The sequence below is a fragment of the Peromyscus maniculatus genome, chromosome 20 (assembly GCF_049852395.1).
Source record: "Peromyscus maniculatus bairdii isolate BWxNUB_F1_BW_parent chromosome 20, HU_Pman_BW_mat_3.1, whole genome shotgun sequence".
Classification (NCBI taxonomy): Eukaryota; Metazoa; Chordata; class Mammalia; order Rodentia; family Cricetidae; genus Peromyscus; species Peromyscus maniculatus.
Genome location: NC_134871.1, coordinates 5,169,272 through 5,184,525, shown reverse-complemented (window position 1 = coordinate 5,184,525; position 15,254 = coordinate 5,169,272). Strand labels below are relative to the sequence as shown.

At 44.1% G+C, this 15,254-nt stretch overlaps 1 protein-coding gene across 1 annotated transcript in view; it reads left to right on the top strand.

Annotated features, from left to right (window-relative positions):
- The window catches only part of Fer1l6 (fer-1 like family member 6), a 127,336-nt gene that overhangs the window by 91,910 nt on the left and 20,172 nt on the right, over positions 1 to 15,254 (top strand). The window contains exons 31-36 of the mRNA XM_006990681.4: positions 3,559 to 3,686; positions 8,114 to 8,284; positions 10,291 to 10,451; positions 12,030 to 12,172; positions 13,724 to 13,812; positions 14,198 to 14,296. Coding sequence (XP_006990743.1) covers positions 3,559 to 3,686; positions 8,114 to 8,284; positions 10,291 to 10,451; positions 12,030 to 12,172; positions 13,724 to 13,812; positions 14,198 to 14,296 — 791 coding nt within the window. The remainder of the gene's footprint in view (positions 1 to 3,558; positions 3,687 to 8,113; positions 8,285 to 10,290; positions 10,452 to 12,029; positions 12,173 to 13,723; positions 13,813 to 14,197; positions 14,297 to 15,254) is intronic.

Genomic DNA, 15,254 nt, shown 5'->3' with positions numbered 1-15,254 from the left:
TCTTCACGTGGCCATTCCTCTGGGGATGTGAATGTGCAGAGCAAAAGAGCGACGTCTGAAATCTACAGCTCCACTCCTGTGACATTGATTTCGGTCACCTGCCTATAGCCAGCCATAGCTCCAATACAGTTAGGCTTCAACATATGCCATTAGGATCACCGGAATCAGTCCGTTACAGGGCGTGAAGGTCCTTCAGGAACATGGACACCTCCTGGCTTTTCACTCCCTGGCATACAGGACTTCTCTGAGCAGCTTTATCAGCTCTGTTAGGTTACCTACTCGCAGGAAAGGAAACCAAATCCGAAGTAGAACACTCAGAGAGAAGACAGTGGAGGAAGAGCTCAGGACAGGTACCCAGGACCCAACAGGGCAATGAAACTCCCCCAATGGCTTTGCTGATGCACTACTGCAATCAGAAGTTTCATTTTGAATGCATTAAAAGAAAAAAACCCTCAAAACATCATGTTCTCTAGGCTTCCCTTTAGTTTGATAATGGGTCACAAAACTTTAATTGTGAAACTTTTTAACTTATAGGGAAAGTGGACAACCAAGCATGACGTTCAGTTGTACACATCCTTATGGGTCATGGATTTGTCTTTAGCTCGCTGCTTAGGTTTCATTTCTGTGATTCTCTTTGATTGCAGTATTCTTATTCAGTGTTACCTCTCCTCATGTTGCTTATATAACTTATGAGAAGCATTAACAAAGCACAAAAGAAAAGCAAATTGCCGGATGTGGTGGCACAAGCCTCTAGTAAGTACCAGCACTCAGGAGGCAGGGTTCCAGGCCAACCTGGCCTGTGTAGAGAGTTCCAGGCTAGCCAAGCACACAGCGAGACCCTGTCTCAAGAAAAAAAATTAATGAGAAGGGAAAATGAACTGTCCTTACATCGTGCACTTTATGGGTGTCCTCACGTCAGTACCATCAGACAAAGGGGGAGTGTGGGTGTCCTCACCTCAGTACCATCAGACAGAGGGGAAGTGGAGGGTGGGGGGTGGAGTCTTTGTCCTCAAAAAAACAGGCTACCTTGGAAGGGTGGTAGTGCTTCTGATAAACCTCAGACCTTGCTGGGTAGCCTGTCATAAACACCTGCCTACAGGATGCTCTACAATAGCCTTTTCAATATGGTATTCAGGATGCTTCTGGCGTCCTGGGAGAGAATTAATGTGTATATTCCTCAAGAAATAGAGTGTGTGTTCAAGTAAATTTGAGAAATATTGTGTTCAATAATTGATTTTTCTTCTCCAACTCGGGAGGCTCTCGAAGTTCATATGAGTACTAAAGGCCCAGAGAATTCAGGAAACAAACAAATCTATTGAACTGTCGTTTGCGCTGTCTCTACTTCCGGCCCCCACCTTTTTCTCTCACTGAATCACAGTGACCCATGAGACACAACAGCTACTGCACTTCTCTTGGTTAGGACTCTCTATGCGGAGGTCAGAGCTGCTGTGGACCAGGTTCCTGCCTGGAGCAGGGGTGGGCAGCATGGAGGAAGTCTGGCTTGGGCTGCAGTTGAGGACATGAAGGACTTGAATGAAAAATGACTGTGCCATATTTCATTAGCAACCAAGTCACTGCAAGATGGAAAGCCAATGTTTGGCATGGACCTTGTTAGCGGTGGTGATTGAGTGTGTTTTCCTATTACTTTTTTTTCTATTTTATTTTATTTTATTGAGAAAGGGTTTCTCTGTGTAGCTTTTGAGCCTGTCCTGGACCTTGCCCTGTAGACCAGGCTGGCCTTGAGCTCGCAGAGATCCATCTGCCTCTGCCTCCCGAGTGCTGAGATTAAAGGCATGCACTACCACTGCCCGGCTCTATTACTTACTAATATACAATTAGCTGGTTATGTAATACACTGATTTTAAAATAACTTAAGAAATACTAAAAAGTTGTTTTAAAAGTAACTAAAAAATGCAAACAGAAAGAAAGCAAAGTTCTTTACTATGTTCCTCCCACTTCAAAAGTTAGCACAGGCATTTTTCCAAATCAGTATATGACTTCATTCCTTTTAGCAGCCATGTGGTATTTTCTTGAGTGGATATATATCACTTGTTCACATAACAAATATTAAGAAGACCCTGTTCCATGTTGTTGAGATAAAGTAATGAACAGGACAGTACTCTCCTGGAGATTACATGCTGGTTCTGAATGGCATAGGAACTAGGAAATGTAAAAATAAACAAGGGAGCAGCCATGTGCATAGGTTGCATTCGAGTTCACTGCTGTATAGAGAATTAAATATCAGTGATTTGACAAGGAGAAACAGAGGAGTGGCTGATTTGGATTGCGCTTCGTTATGTGATCTGTTTACAAATTTTGACTATTAAGCAATCTCTAGAGAACATTTTTGAATATGTAGCTGCATCTACGTACCCTGCTCTATCTGCAGGAGACAGTCTTAAATATGTTTCTCAGCTTTCTTCACAACCAAGTTTCTCAATTTTGATGTCATGTTTTCCTGGCCTTCTATCACGGCCTTTCCTTTCACTGTGTACACTTTTGACAGCCTGAGGCCCAGCCAATCTGGAATCAGGCTTCATGATCTGAAACATCACCGTTCAGGGAGCCATGGCTAAAGGCAAGACTCACAGGGTACCCTTGGGAACCACTGGTGCTGGTCAGGGTCTTTAGGGCCACCCCCATGGTTTTACAGATAGATCCAGAAACGAGACTTGTCCACAACGACACAATTACTTAGAACTAGAGCATGGGCTCATGTCTTCTGCATCCTTTTCCGGTGTGTTCCTCACTGCCATGTGCCAAGGACTGGTTTCCTCTGGTGGGTGATAGCAGAGAAAGATGAGGCCAGTATGGTTCTTTTTAACACCAAGACTAGGATGCTAAAGCAGTGGCTCCTCGATTTAGTTGCACTCTAAAACTCTAAGATGCTTTTCAAAGTGCCAAAGTTCAGGATCCAGAAAACCTGAACATCTCAAGATAGAACCTGGCACCCAAGTGTCCCCATGTGCAGCCAGGGTTGAGGCCGCTGGGTCAGATGTAGTTGTTATTTTTTATTCTTTGCTCTTTGGAGGCCCTCCACCCAGCTCCCATATAAATACACACAGAGAGACTTATTTTTACTTATGAAAGCCATTCCTTAGCTTGGCTTGTTTCTAGCCAGATTTTCTTAACTTAAATTACCCCATCTATCTTTAGCCTCTGGGCTTTTACCTTTCTCTTTTTCTGTATACCTTTCTTTACTTCTTACTCCGTGGCTTGCTGTATAGCTGGGTGGCTGGCCCCTGGAGTCCTCCTCTCCTCCTTTTCTCACTCCCCCATCTTCTTCCCAGATTTCTCCTCCTATTTATTCTCTGTCTGCCAGCCCCACCTAGCCTTTCACCTACCTGGCTATTGACTGACCGTTCAGCTCTTTATTAGACCAATCAGGTGTTTTAGACAGGCACAGTAACACAGCTTCACAGAGTTGAACAAATGCAACATAAAAGAATGCAACACATCTTTGCATCTTTAAACAAATGTTCCGCAGCATAAACAAATGTAGCACATCTTCTACTAATATTCCACAACAGTCGGAGTCGTTTCCTTTTTCCTCCCCAGGCATTTAATCTTAGCCCAGCTGATCCAGATGGCAAATCAGACCCCTACATTGTCCTCAGACTTGGCAAAACAGAAATCAAAGACCGGGACAAATACATCCCCAAACAACTGAATCCAGTATTTGGAAGGTCAGTGACCATCCCAATTGGGTTGTATCATCTTTCCTGCATTGGCTGTCTCTGTCTTCCTGGAGGGTTGGTGGAAATGGTATGTATGTGGAGAGGTGTCTTAAGTAAAATGGTAGCTGAGGATTAAATATTGACTTGTGTTCTTGATAACAGCCAGCTAAATGTCTATGAAATGTGGAAAGTTTTCCTGTTTGGGTTTGGCATGTAATGATCTTCAGACACATAGTTTTGAAACAGCTATTTCCTAGACCTTAAAAGTACCTTGAAGGGTCATGGATACCACCTCCTGGTTCTGTGTAGAGTTTTCTTCTTGCAATCAAGACATCTGAGATCCAAAGAGGTTAAGAAATACATGCAAATTCACTCAACTCAGAATTCGAAGGGACTGAACCAGATGGTTGAGTTTTTGATCTCCTACTAGAGAGTTTTTCCACCATATCATCTTGCCAACCACTTGTTGAACCAAAAGTTGAACTGACATCCCATAGTTGTGTTTTATTTTCCTGCAAATTGTTAAAATACACTATATGCGTGGGTGTGCAGTAGAACTAGACACAGGGATTTTCTGGTACATGCAACAAGGATTTATTTATTTTACTCATGTGTGTATATATTTTGCTTGCATGTATGTATGTGCACTAAGTGTGTATAGTACCCATGGCATCAGATACCCTAGAATCAGACTTACGGATGGTTGTGAGCCACCACGTGGGTGCTGGGAACCAAGCCCAGGTCCTCTGCAAGAACAACAAGTGCTCTTATCCACCGAGCCGTCTCTCCAGCCACGCGCCATTGACCTTATAACGGCGTATCATACATGTTTCCTGCTTGAGTTTGTGCTCTGACACCACTGCCCTTGGAATTGGAACCGGGGTTTCACTGTCATGTGCACTCTGCAACCTCATGAAGCTAACTCCACCTGTTCTGGCGCTTTCCTCATCCATAAAGCAGTCGTGACACCCGACCCTAGCTAGACTCCTTTGGAAGAACCTGCGAGACGTCTATGGCACCGTCAGGGTTCAATCCACATCTGCCACCTTTCCCTCCTCCTTGGTGACTTCAGCAATATCTGAAGTATGTTTAATTTGTTTCTCTTGAGGAACTAAGGGCACAGGATGAAATCTCCACCAGACTCATATATATTCATAAATGCATCTGTATTGGCTTCAGACCCCATGGCATTTGACCAGCATCGGCTTCTCAGATTTTATTGCTGCTGAGGAAATGAGGCAATAAATGACCTGGCCTGTCTGGATTAATGGGAACAATTAAAAGGACATACCAGGGAAGCTTATCCTTGTTTCTCTGATCCAGAGATGACCTTTACTGTGATCTGCCACTTATGTAACCACTGCTACGTTTTGCCCTTACAGTTCCCCAGACATGAGTTAGACTTGCTTTACCAGCCTTATTTTAGGGCTCTGGAACAGAGGAGGCCAGTGTGATGGCTGTACCCCCTCCCCACCTACATACAGCTTCCCAGGGCTTCTTTCATAGCCTCTCCAGGGGTAGATGGTTGGTGGGATACATCTTTCATTGTTACTCTAGAATGCACATTCCTGGCTCAGTCCTACTGTGTTCCAGAAGGATGTGTGCCTAACCTGTAACTTAGGGACCCCCCTCCTGACGGGAACACCTGTTGGGGTACTCATGTGAGGCTGTCACAGCCCCTTCTGCTAACACCCTGACTCTTTGAGCTGCCTCCCTTCCTCCTTCACAGCTTCTGGCATAGGTTTACTTGTCTGTGTGTTCAATCGCCATCTTCTTCTCTCTACTGGAGGATCAGATCTGTTGGTGCATGAACTCATGTAGGCCGGCACCGCTTCCCCAGCCCTGCAGACAGCACCCGGCACACACTAAGTGCTGACTACATGTCTTATTGTGAAGGGATGAGTGAGTGAGTGAAAGAATAGGTACACAGACTAAACCTCCTTCATGTGGTGGTGACATCTGCTGGGACTCTGCTACTCTGCATCATTCTGAAGTTGAGTATGACCATAGTCTTTGGCAGCTCTTTTCACAGCTCTCAAAGTGTCCCATAGTCTTTATCGCCTTGAAAACAATGGGATCCCAAATTACTGAACTTGGGTGACTAAAATAGCTCACTGACTCTGATGGCTCACTCACCTCTGCAGGCCTTTATGGTGATATTTTATTTGTACTGAAATGTGATTTTATTTGTATGTTAATAAATAAAGTTGCCTGGGGGTCAGAGCCATTGCTATTAGAGCCATAGCGAAAGCTGGACGGTGGTGGCACACGCCTTTAATCCCAGCACTTGGTAGGCAGAGCTAGGTGGATCTCTGTGTTTTCAAGGATACAGCCAGCATGGAGACACACGCCTTTAATCTCAATACCAACCACAGAAGACCTGGAGGTCTGTACAGACAGGCAGTGACGAGGCAGTCATGTGGTTGGGTTTACAACCAATGAGAAGGCAGAACAGAAAGTCTTTATAAAGACAGACACACAGGAAGTAGGTCTCTTTTGGAGAGGTAGGACCACTGCAAGAGGAAGGGTAAGGTTTTTAGCTCTTAGCTCTGACCTCTTGGCTTTCTTCTTTGCTTTGGTTCTGTGTTTCTTATTGAATAAGACGGTTACTTCTTGTTCCCAGCTGGGCCCTCATCTGCCCACTTTCCTTGGTTCCCTACACACACACACACACACACACACACACACACACACACACACACACACACACACACACAGCACAGTTATTGGGAATCCATCTTGTATCAGGTTCTCTGCAGTCCGTGCTTTTCAGGGATCCTGTGACTACTGAGAGAAAAATGAACGGGGGATTAAGACACTGTGGCAAGTCCCGTAGAAACAGGGGATGGGCAGGTCTGAGTTCCAGGTCTAGAGCCCAGAGAACTCTCTGCTGTCTAGGTCCAGGTGAAGGGACTTCTCTTTTGCCTATGACTCCATCTCAGCTCCTGCCATCTCCTGCCACTCTTGTGTATGCCTCACTTATTAAAAATTATTCTACTCTCAGGACCTGTCATATAGTGGCTGTATGGTAAACGCCAGAAGAAAAAGTTAGGCAATGAATGAATGAACAAAAGAACTGTGGGGATCTTTGCTTTGAGCCTCTGAACCTCTGCACACTTACGCTGTCTTGGCGTTTGCTCAAGCAATGACATCTAATGGTATTATCACCGACATATGATCTGATGTAAGCTTAGGAGTTCCCAGGGAGACCAGGAATCCAATCTTGGGATGGTGGTTTTGCAAACTCTTTGGATGGCAGCTCCAATAAATTCAGGCAAGGTTAAACTATGAGTACAGCTTGATGAGACGCGCCAGAGCCATTAAATCCTCTGTTATCATTACCAGGGTCAGTGAAGCCTTCCTATTAAGCCCTTCCTTGATGGCTACCGTGGTGATAGCAAAACTCAGAGATGGATGTTGGGTGCTTGCTTCTAATGAACCTCCAGAATAGCCATTGCAACCTAGAAGCCAGGATTTGAAGTCAAGAAGGCACTACCAAGCGTAACAGATAAAGAGTACAAGGATTTCATCCCTGTGCAGCCCCATCTGGGCCGTTCAGAGCCTACCCCATCAGTTATGATCCCTGGTGCTGTAAATTGTCTGTTTTTCTCATTGGGGTGAGGGTGCGGGTGGTAATTGTCTCCTGAGTGTGTGGCCGTCTCTGCCACACTAGACTAGGATCCTATCACATAGTCCAGGAAGGATGGATTTATGATTCTTCACTTAGGTTCTCCAGGGTTTGTCTTCCTTATCTACAAAATAGAGGTATTGGATATAAATTTCTGACATGCTTTGCAGCTCAAAGAAATAGCCATTAAATATCTATTCTCTGCAGGCCAAATGCAAGCTCCAGCGATTCAGAAATCCGAGAATGGTATTCTGTTCTCAGGGCCCTTCATCTTGTGGAGACAGCCTGCAAATCTTTGTTTCCATCAGCAAGGTTTTCTTTTTGAAAACTCCAGCTGGTGTTCTTCGATAAAGCAGTGGCCGAAAAGAATGATAATATTCTTACTGGGTCTGAGCTGAAAAGCTGGAAGTGAAATGTGTGTTTTATATGATCAACCTTGCATCTAACCGCCACACTATGTCTAAAGGAGTCCTGATTGTTTTCATTTTCATACAAGGAGGGTGAAAGAGATTAAGTCACATGCCCAGTGTTTAACAACCAGAAAGTCCAGGTCTAAAATCAGATTGAAAATCAGTCTAAGTCTCCAGTAAGCAACTCTGAGATATGGCCTGTAAAAAGGCAGATCATTGTCTATTGAAATTTGACGAAGGAATCAGAAGTCCGTTGTACTACACAGATTCCTGTCAGTGCTGACTGAATTGCTAAGCCGGTCAGTCCATCCACCCGGGTAGGAAGCTAACTGAAAGAAAGCCAGTGAAGCACCATACTGCCAAACACTGCTGACTCCCAGCCCTCTGCTCGCACTCAGGTCATTTGAGATCCAGGCCACTTTCCCAAAGGAGTCCCTGCTCTCTGTCCTGATCTACGACCATGACATGATTGGGTCAGATGACCTCATCGGGGAGACCAAGATCGACTTGGAGAACCGTTTCTACAGCAAACACAGAGCCATCTGCGGTTTGCAGAGCCAATACGAGATGTAAGTTGTTCTCCTGTGGAGACCTTCCCTGTTGGTGTCCCAGGGCCACAGTCTTAAGGGGATCTGGACTGCGCATGTGTTTATTCCATTCTTTCAGCAGAGCTGGATCCGGGAGACTGTTGCAGGCATTTGAGGGCCAATGGGCCTGGGGAAGCACCTCTGGTTTAAAACCCAGGGCAGGTTCTTCGAGAGTAAAGAGCCAGGCTGTGATGTGCTTATGTGTTGTTCACCTGTTTCTGGTGGTCCGGATTCCCTGGCGGACGGTGCTAGAGGAAGAATGGTTAATACAATGCAAACGTCAGTGTCTCGGCACTCTATAAACAATAGCCGCATGTGCTTTGGGCATTCTATAAACAATAGCTGCATGTGCTTTGGGCATTCTATAAACAATAGCCACATGTGCTTTGGGCATCCTATAAACAATAGCCACATGTGCTTTGGGCATCCTATAAACAATAGCCACATGTGCTTTGGGCATCCTATAAACAATAGCCGCATGTGCTTTGGGTATTCTATAAACAATAGCCGCATGTGCTTTGGGCATCCTATAAACAATAGCTGCATGTGCATGTGCGCTGTTTTAAGAGCTTTGCATGGAATAGCTCATCAGCTCCTCCAGAACTCGCTGGGGTATTATTATCCACACTTTATACATGCGGGGAGAGTGGATCCAACATTCTTTACAAAGATTTGCAATTCAATTTTATTTTTAAATGTAGGCTACCAGCTTGATTTTCTTTTAATGTATGTTGAATCTTATTATATTTTTTTAACAAAATCTTACAAATTACAGCTAGGAAAATATAGACATTCATTGTAGTTCCATTCTGTAATTCAAAAACCACTTTCCTAAATGGGAAATGGAAACTAATTTACATAGTTTGTCAATATAAATAAATAATTTGCATAAATCACTATTTTGCATAATTAATAAAAATTAAGTATTTATATAAAGATTTTTGCTTATTTCCTTTTAGTATTTTTCTATACTATTTACTTCTGAACTTGGATTATGCTTTCTATGCTTTGTAACTTGTTTATTGTCCTCACGATACAGCTTATGGATTTATAGTGTCATTTAATATTGCTCGAGTCTTTGCTTTACTGGGCCTGTATAGTATTCCACCATATGAACGTGTTAGAGAGTGATATAGCCAATTGACTTTTGATCTGTAGGATAGTTGATAGTGGCAGTTCCTACTGTGGTGAGCCAGGATGCCGGGGATGAGGAGGAACCATAGTCCCCCCATCCTGTGATCCACTTCCTCCAAGTTAGCTATTCCTTAAAGGATAAAAGGGTTGGGGAGACCTAGAAGAGCCCACCAGGAAAGTCACTGGTTAGAAAAACATGTCAGAACCTTCTGCCTGAGACATGAGTCTATAAGAGGAGTTGTGTGAGGGAAAGGAGAGGAAGGCAGGAGAGACAGTGAGGTCATAAGCCGGGCTGTCCTCTTAAGCAGCACACACAGGACCACATACTGGCTAAACTTGCCTGGACCCCAGAGCAGCAGAAAACCAGACTGGCCCAAGCTAATGGAGCTGGGAAGTGGGAATGGAGAGTGAGTGCAGTTTGGATACAGGATCTTCTCTCAGGGTGATGGCAAGAAGTGATTGCATGATATTGTGACTATATACATCACTGTAAGAGTCAATTCCAAAATGATGTATTTTGTGATATGAATTTCACTTCAATTTAAAAAAAAAAGAATTATCACTTCTAAAAAACTTGACACTTCTTACAAACCATCTTTAGGTCAAGCCGCTTGGAAGCCCTGTCTTCCATGCAAGCTGTACAAAGGGGTACAAAGGCAAAGGGGCTTGACTGGTTGACTAGAAAGAGGAGAAAAGGAAACAAAGCCCAAAGCAGTAGCCCAGGTGTAGAGACGGGTGAGTGGGTGTGAGGGAAACCGCACAAAGAAAGCTGAGCTTTCACTGGGGGTCTCGGAAGGTGTTCCCCTAGAGCGCAGCCAGCCTCACTTCCTGTCTGTCCTTCCTCCACTTCTCAGAGAAGGGTACAACGCCTGGAGGGACACGTCCAAACCCACAGAAATCCTGACCAAGCTCTGCAAAGACAATAAGCTCGACGGGCCACACTTTCGTCCCGGGAAGATACAGATCGGAAACAAGGTCTTTTCTGGAAAAACGGCTTTTGCCGAGGAAGACTCTGGTAAGCCCCAGCACGGCGTTCTGTTGATGCGCTGTTCTTTTTTAAAAGGCTGTAACCAGTGGTGTTTGAGGCTTGGGGACATTGGGTCATCTGATTACAAAAGTAATCGTGCTCCCAGAAGAAAAGACAGAGAATCAAGTAGGCTAATGACAAGACTCACAATCACCAAGTTCTGCTAACTGTGCCTCGTGTGTGTGTGTGTGGTAACTGGTAAGGACTTGCAAATGTGCAAAGCAAGCAACAGCTTTAAATGAATATCACACAGTGCAAAACACTAGGTCCAACACGCTGCCCCGAAAGTGCTGTGCCTAACTATCTTATTTTAGCACCAAAAGATGGATATTTTCCCATGAGTATCATGAGACACACCCTGGAGATCCCGAAGAAGCGTCTATAAATCTGGGGTAAGGGGGGTGAAAGGCATTTTTAATGACACAGCACAATTCTGGTATAAATCTTCCACACTTTTGCTACAGAGTCAAACTAAGGTGGTAGAGATTGTTTCACACTATGAACTTCCACCAGTTTCATTTCTTTTTGCTTCATTATTTTGGACCCAAGAACATACTGTAGGTCCTTGCATGCAGAGTTATTGCTGTTTAGACAGTGTATTGGTGACATGTTGATGTGGATTTCTGTTGAAAAAATTTCTTCACCATATACTCTTAGAGTGATGTAATTATTTGGTCAAAAGTCTACATTTGATTAAATAATGATTAAATAGTTACCATTTTGCCCACTAAAAATCTGAAATTATGTTCATAAGGTCAGTTCCCGAATGATTAAACTCTAAGACAAAGATTTTGTTCATTGATTATCTAGCTCTATCAGCTCTTACCAATGTAATTATTGCCAACAGACAATTGTTTCTGTGGTCCCTTTCTATAAAGTCAGGTTTGATTATCTTATATCAAATTTTTACCATTATAAGCTTTGTCAAAAAAGATTTTATTTTTCAATAATTTTGTCTTGTTTTGTGATATTCTTTTCCCCAGTATTTTTATGATTGTTTTGGTTTTTATCTTTTAAATCATGAATCACCTCCTTCGGTGGAATGAAGTATAGGTGTTTATAGTTGGGAGACCCCTGGGGAAGTGAAGATGTCCACAAACACACCTTGGGCCACCATCTTATTTAAGGCCACCCTGATTCCTAGGCCTTCACACCACGGTGTTAACAAACATACCCTTTTTAGTCTCTGGCACCCATCTTTTCTGATCTGTGGGATCTCCAGAAATAATCTGTTTGAGTGTGTGTGTGTGTGTGTGTGTGTGTGTGTGTGTGTGTGTGTGTGTGCACGCGCACGCGCGCGCACCAAATCCCCACTCCAGGGTTCGATTGCTGTCTCTGTTTTCTTATCAATTGACTCATCTCAGGTCTCTGTCTTTGCATTCGGTCACTTTCTCTTTCATACCATGCTACCTCCAGCTCTTCCGATTTTCTATTTTCTTTTGTTCCTACCCCCTAGTATCTTTAGAATGGATCATTACAGGAAGAATTTAAGAAGCATCTGCAACTGTCACTCTTTGGAGGAGCAGCACCTAACAAGTCTCTTTCCTTCTCTTTCTTTCCCTGCAGAGGAGATGGTGGAATCTTATGAACACTTGGCCCTCAAGGTGTTACACTCTTGGGAAGACATCCCTGAAGTCGGGTGTAGGCTGGTTCCAGAGCACATAGAAACACGGCCATTGTACCACAAGGATAAGCCAGGAATGGAGCAGGTAGTGTTGCCAGCATTATTAAGACCAGAGCTTAAGGAAGTTAGGGTTGGCCATTCATCCTCAGTAGGCAACTGGAAGTCTCCATTCATCCTCAGTAGGCAACTCAGAGTCTCCATTCACCCTCAGTAGGCAACTCCAAGTCTCCATTCATCCTCAGTAGGCAGCTCAAAGTCTCCATTCATCTTCAGTAGGCAACTCAAAGTCTCCATTCATCCTCAGTAGGCAACTCCAAGTCTCCATTCACCCTCAGCAGGCAGCTCAAAGTAACAGTGAAAAGCAAAGAAAGATTTATTAAATGTATCTACATTGAGAAGATGATAAAAGGGGTCGACTGAACCCTCGAATCTATCTTAAGGACCCTGGCATGACATTTAGGTTTTATAGAGTTCAAGAGGTCTGTATACCTAACTGGGCAGTACTGTTTTTGTTTTGTTTTGTTTTCATTTTTATAATTTGAATGATCAAAGTCCTTTAGACGAACTTCAACATTTGAGAAACTTTGAAACTTAACTGATATGCAAGAATTCAAGAGACAGTGCACATAAGTGCATAGTGCCATGACCATTGCATAGTAGAGACTCAATGAAGGGTTTCTTGCCTTTCCTCAGCTTTAACTTATGCATTAGTAAATTCTTTTTTTTTTTTTTTGGTTTTTCGAGACAGGGTTTCTCTGTATAGCTTTGTGCCTTTCCTGGGACTCACTTGGTAGCCCAGGCTGGCCTCGAACTCACAGAGATCCGCCTGGCTCTGCCTCCCGAGTGCTGGGATTAAAGGCGTGCGCCACCACCGCCCGGCGTACATTAGTAAATTCTTTTACTTTTTTTTTTTTTTTTTTTTTTTTGGTTTTTCGAGACAGGGTTTCTCTGTGTAGCTTTGCGCCTTTCCTGGAACTCACTTGGTAGCCCAGGCTGGCCTCGAACTCACAGAGATCCGCCTGGCTCTGCCTCCCGAGTGCTGGGATTAAAGGCGTGCGCCACCACCGCCCGGCATACATTAGTAAATTCTTAATAAAAACGTAAGTTATCCCTGGCATTGTAGTACATGCCAGTAATTCCAGAATTTGGGAGGTAGAAGCAGCCGTATCAGGTGTTCAAGGCCAGCTTTAAGTACATGATGTGTTCAAAGCCAGCCTAGGCTACATGAGAGTCTAGCTCAAAGAAGGAAGGGAGGAAGGAAGAAAAAAAGAAAGGAAGGAAGGAAGGAAGAGAGAAGGAGACACCTCTACCATCGTTAACAAATAGGCCACGTGTATATAGAAACACCAAATCATATTTAACATCCATTTCTCTTAAAAGGGATGTTTTGTTTTTTTTTTTTTTTTTTGGTTTTTCAAGACAGGGTTTCTCTGTGTAGCTTTGCGCCTTTCCTGGAACTCACTTGGTAGCCCAGGCTGGCCTCGAACTCACAGAGATCCGCCTGCCTCTGCCTCCCGAGTGCTGGGATTAAAGGCGTGCGCCACCACCGCCCGGCAAGGGATGTTTTAATACAATGAATAGTCAATTTTCATGCCCTGCCCTTTCTCAAAGCTAAAGAAAATCTTTTGTTGACAAGGGCCGTCTACAAATGTGGGTGGACATGTTCCCCAAAGATACACCTCAGCTTGGACCTCCTGTTGACATTTCACCAAGGAAACCCAAAGGGTAAGTCTGCCCATCCTAAGTGGGGAGGAGACCATGGTCCTAGAAGAAAAGATTATAGGGTTTGAGGTGAGAGATGACAGGTTAGCAAGCCTCACCTGGCCAATGACAGTGGTATGTGGGTTGTGGTGATGGAGGTGGTTGAAGCGGTGGCTTCTGCATTTCAAGCTCTTCATCTGGACAAGCTGGTCCATGGAAGGAGAAGCTACTCTGCCCCACCGATAGCCTAGTGAATCTGAGATCTCCAGTTGAGCTACATGGTTCTGACAGACTGACTTCCAGTGCTGATGCCAATGGCCTTGACAGACTCAAGACTTACAGACGGAGTGCAATGCTTTTGGGCCCCCTTTCAAGGTCGTTTACCTAACACTGTGTTCCTTCACCCCAGATATGAGCTGAGGGTGACCATCTGGAATACTGAAGATGTCATTTTAGAAGATGAGAATATCTTCACGGGTCAAAAGTCAAGTGATATTTACGTCAAAGGGTAAGGTCTTCCACAAGCGCGGTTCTTCCTTTCCCATCACCCCTCTTCAGTCTCTAGCCAGTCTGTGCCTCGTGGGAGCTGCTACCCACAATTCCACAGAAGGACCTGTCCTGCTTTGAGTTAGGAAAGGTCGCTTTCTGTGTGATAACTTTGTCTTGTTCATTCATTTTGCTAAGGATTATTTTATGAAAACATTTTCAGTGAGCAAATCTTATATAACTATCTCTCAGTTAAATGTTGGATAACCAACCTTTTAGGTGTCCTTAAAAGTACATCTGCCTTTGAACTGAAACAGGCAGGGCAGCAAGAGTGTTATGGAGGGAAGAACCATGCGTTTAGCAGATTATAATGCTAGTGCAAAGGCTGGAATTGAGGCCTTCCCATTTGCTAGTGCTGCTTACTGAAAAGGGATTCCCGCCTAGGACTCTGGAATGAAGCAGTCAATATTTCTCTTATATCTCAGCACAGCTTCCATTCAGGCCCCAATCAGGGAACCTGAGGTGAGGGCGGAGAATCAGGTCTAAACTCAGCACAGCCTCGTGGTGACTGTCCTTTGCCATTCCTGACCAAGAAGCGCCTTGTGCTCTAAATCCACTTGACAGTCGAAGCGCAGTGGTTCAAAATTCTCATTTTTCCCCCAGAATGAGAATAGAGGAATGAATTATGACAAAGAAGGAGGAATGGAAGTAGCAGAATAACATTTGAAGAACAGAATTAAAATCATCTCAAACTGCTTTCCAGCCACATTTAGGAAACATTAATGTGTTCTGCAAAATGTTGTGGTTTTTTTTTTTTTTTTTGTCATGACTCACAATATGGAAGGCTTCTGGAAGAGTTCAGCAATTTCCAAGTCCTGGTCATTAAGATGTACAGAAAGATGCTAGTGTTCACTGTCTTCTCCCTCACCTCTCATCTGCCTGGTTCCCTCCCCAGCACTGCACAGGTCTAACCACCCAAC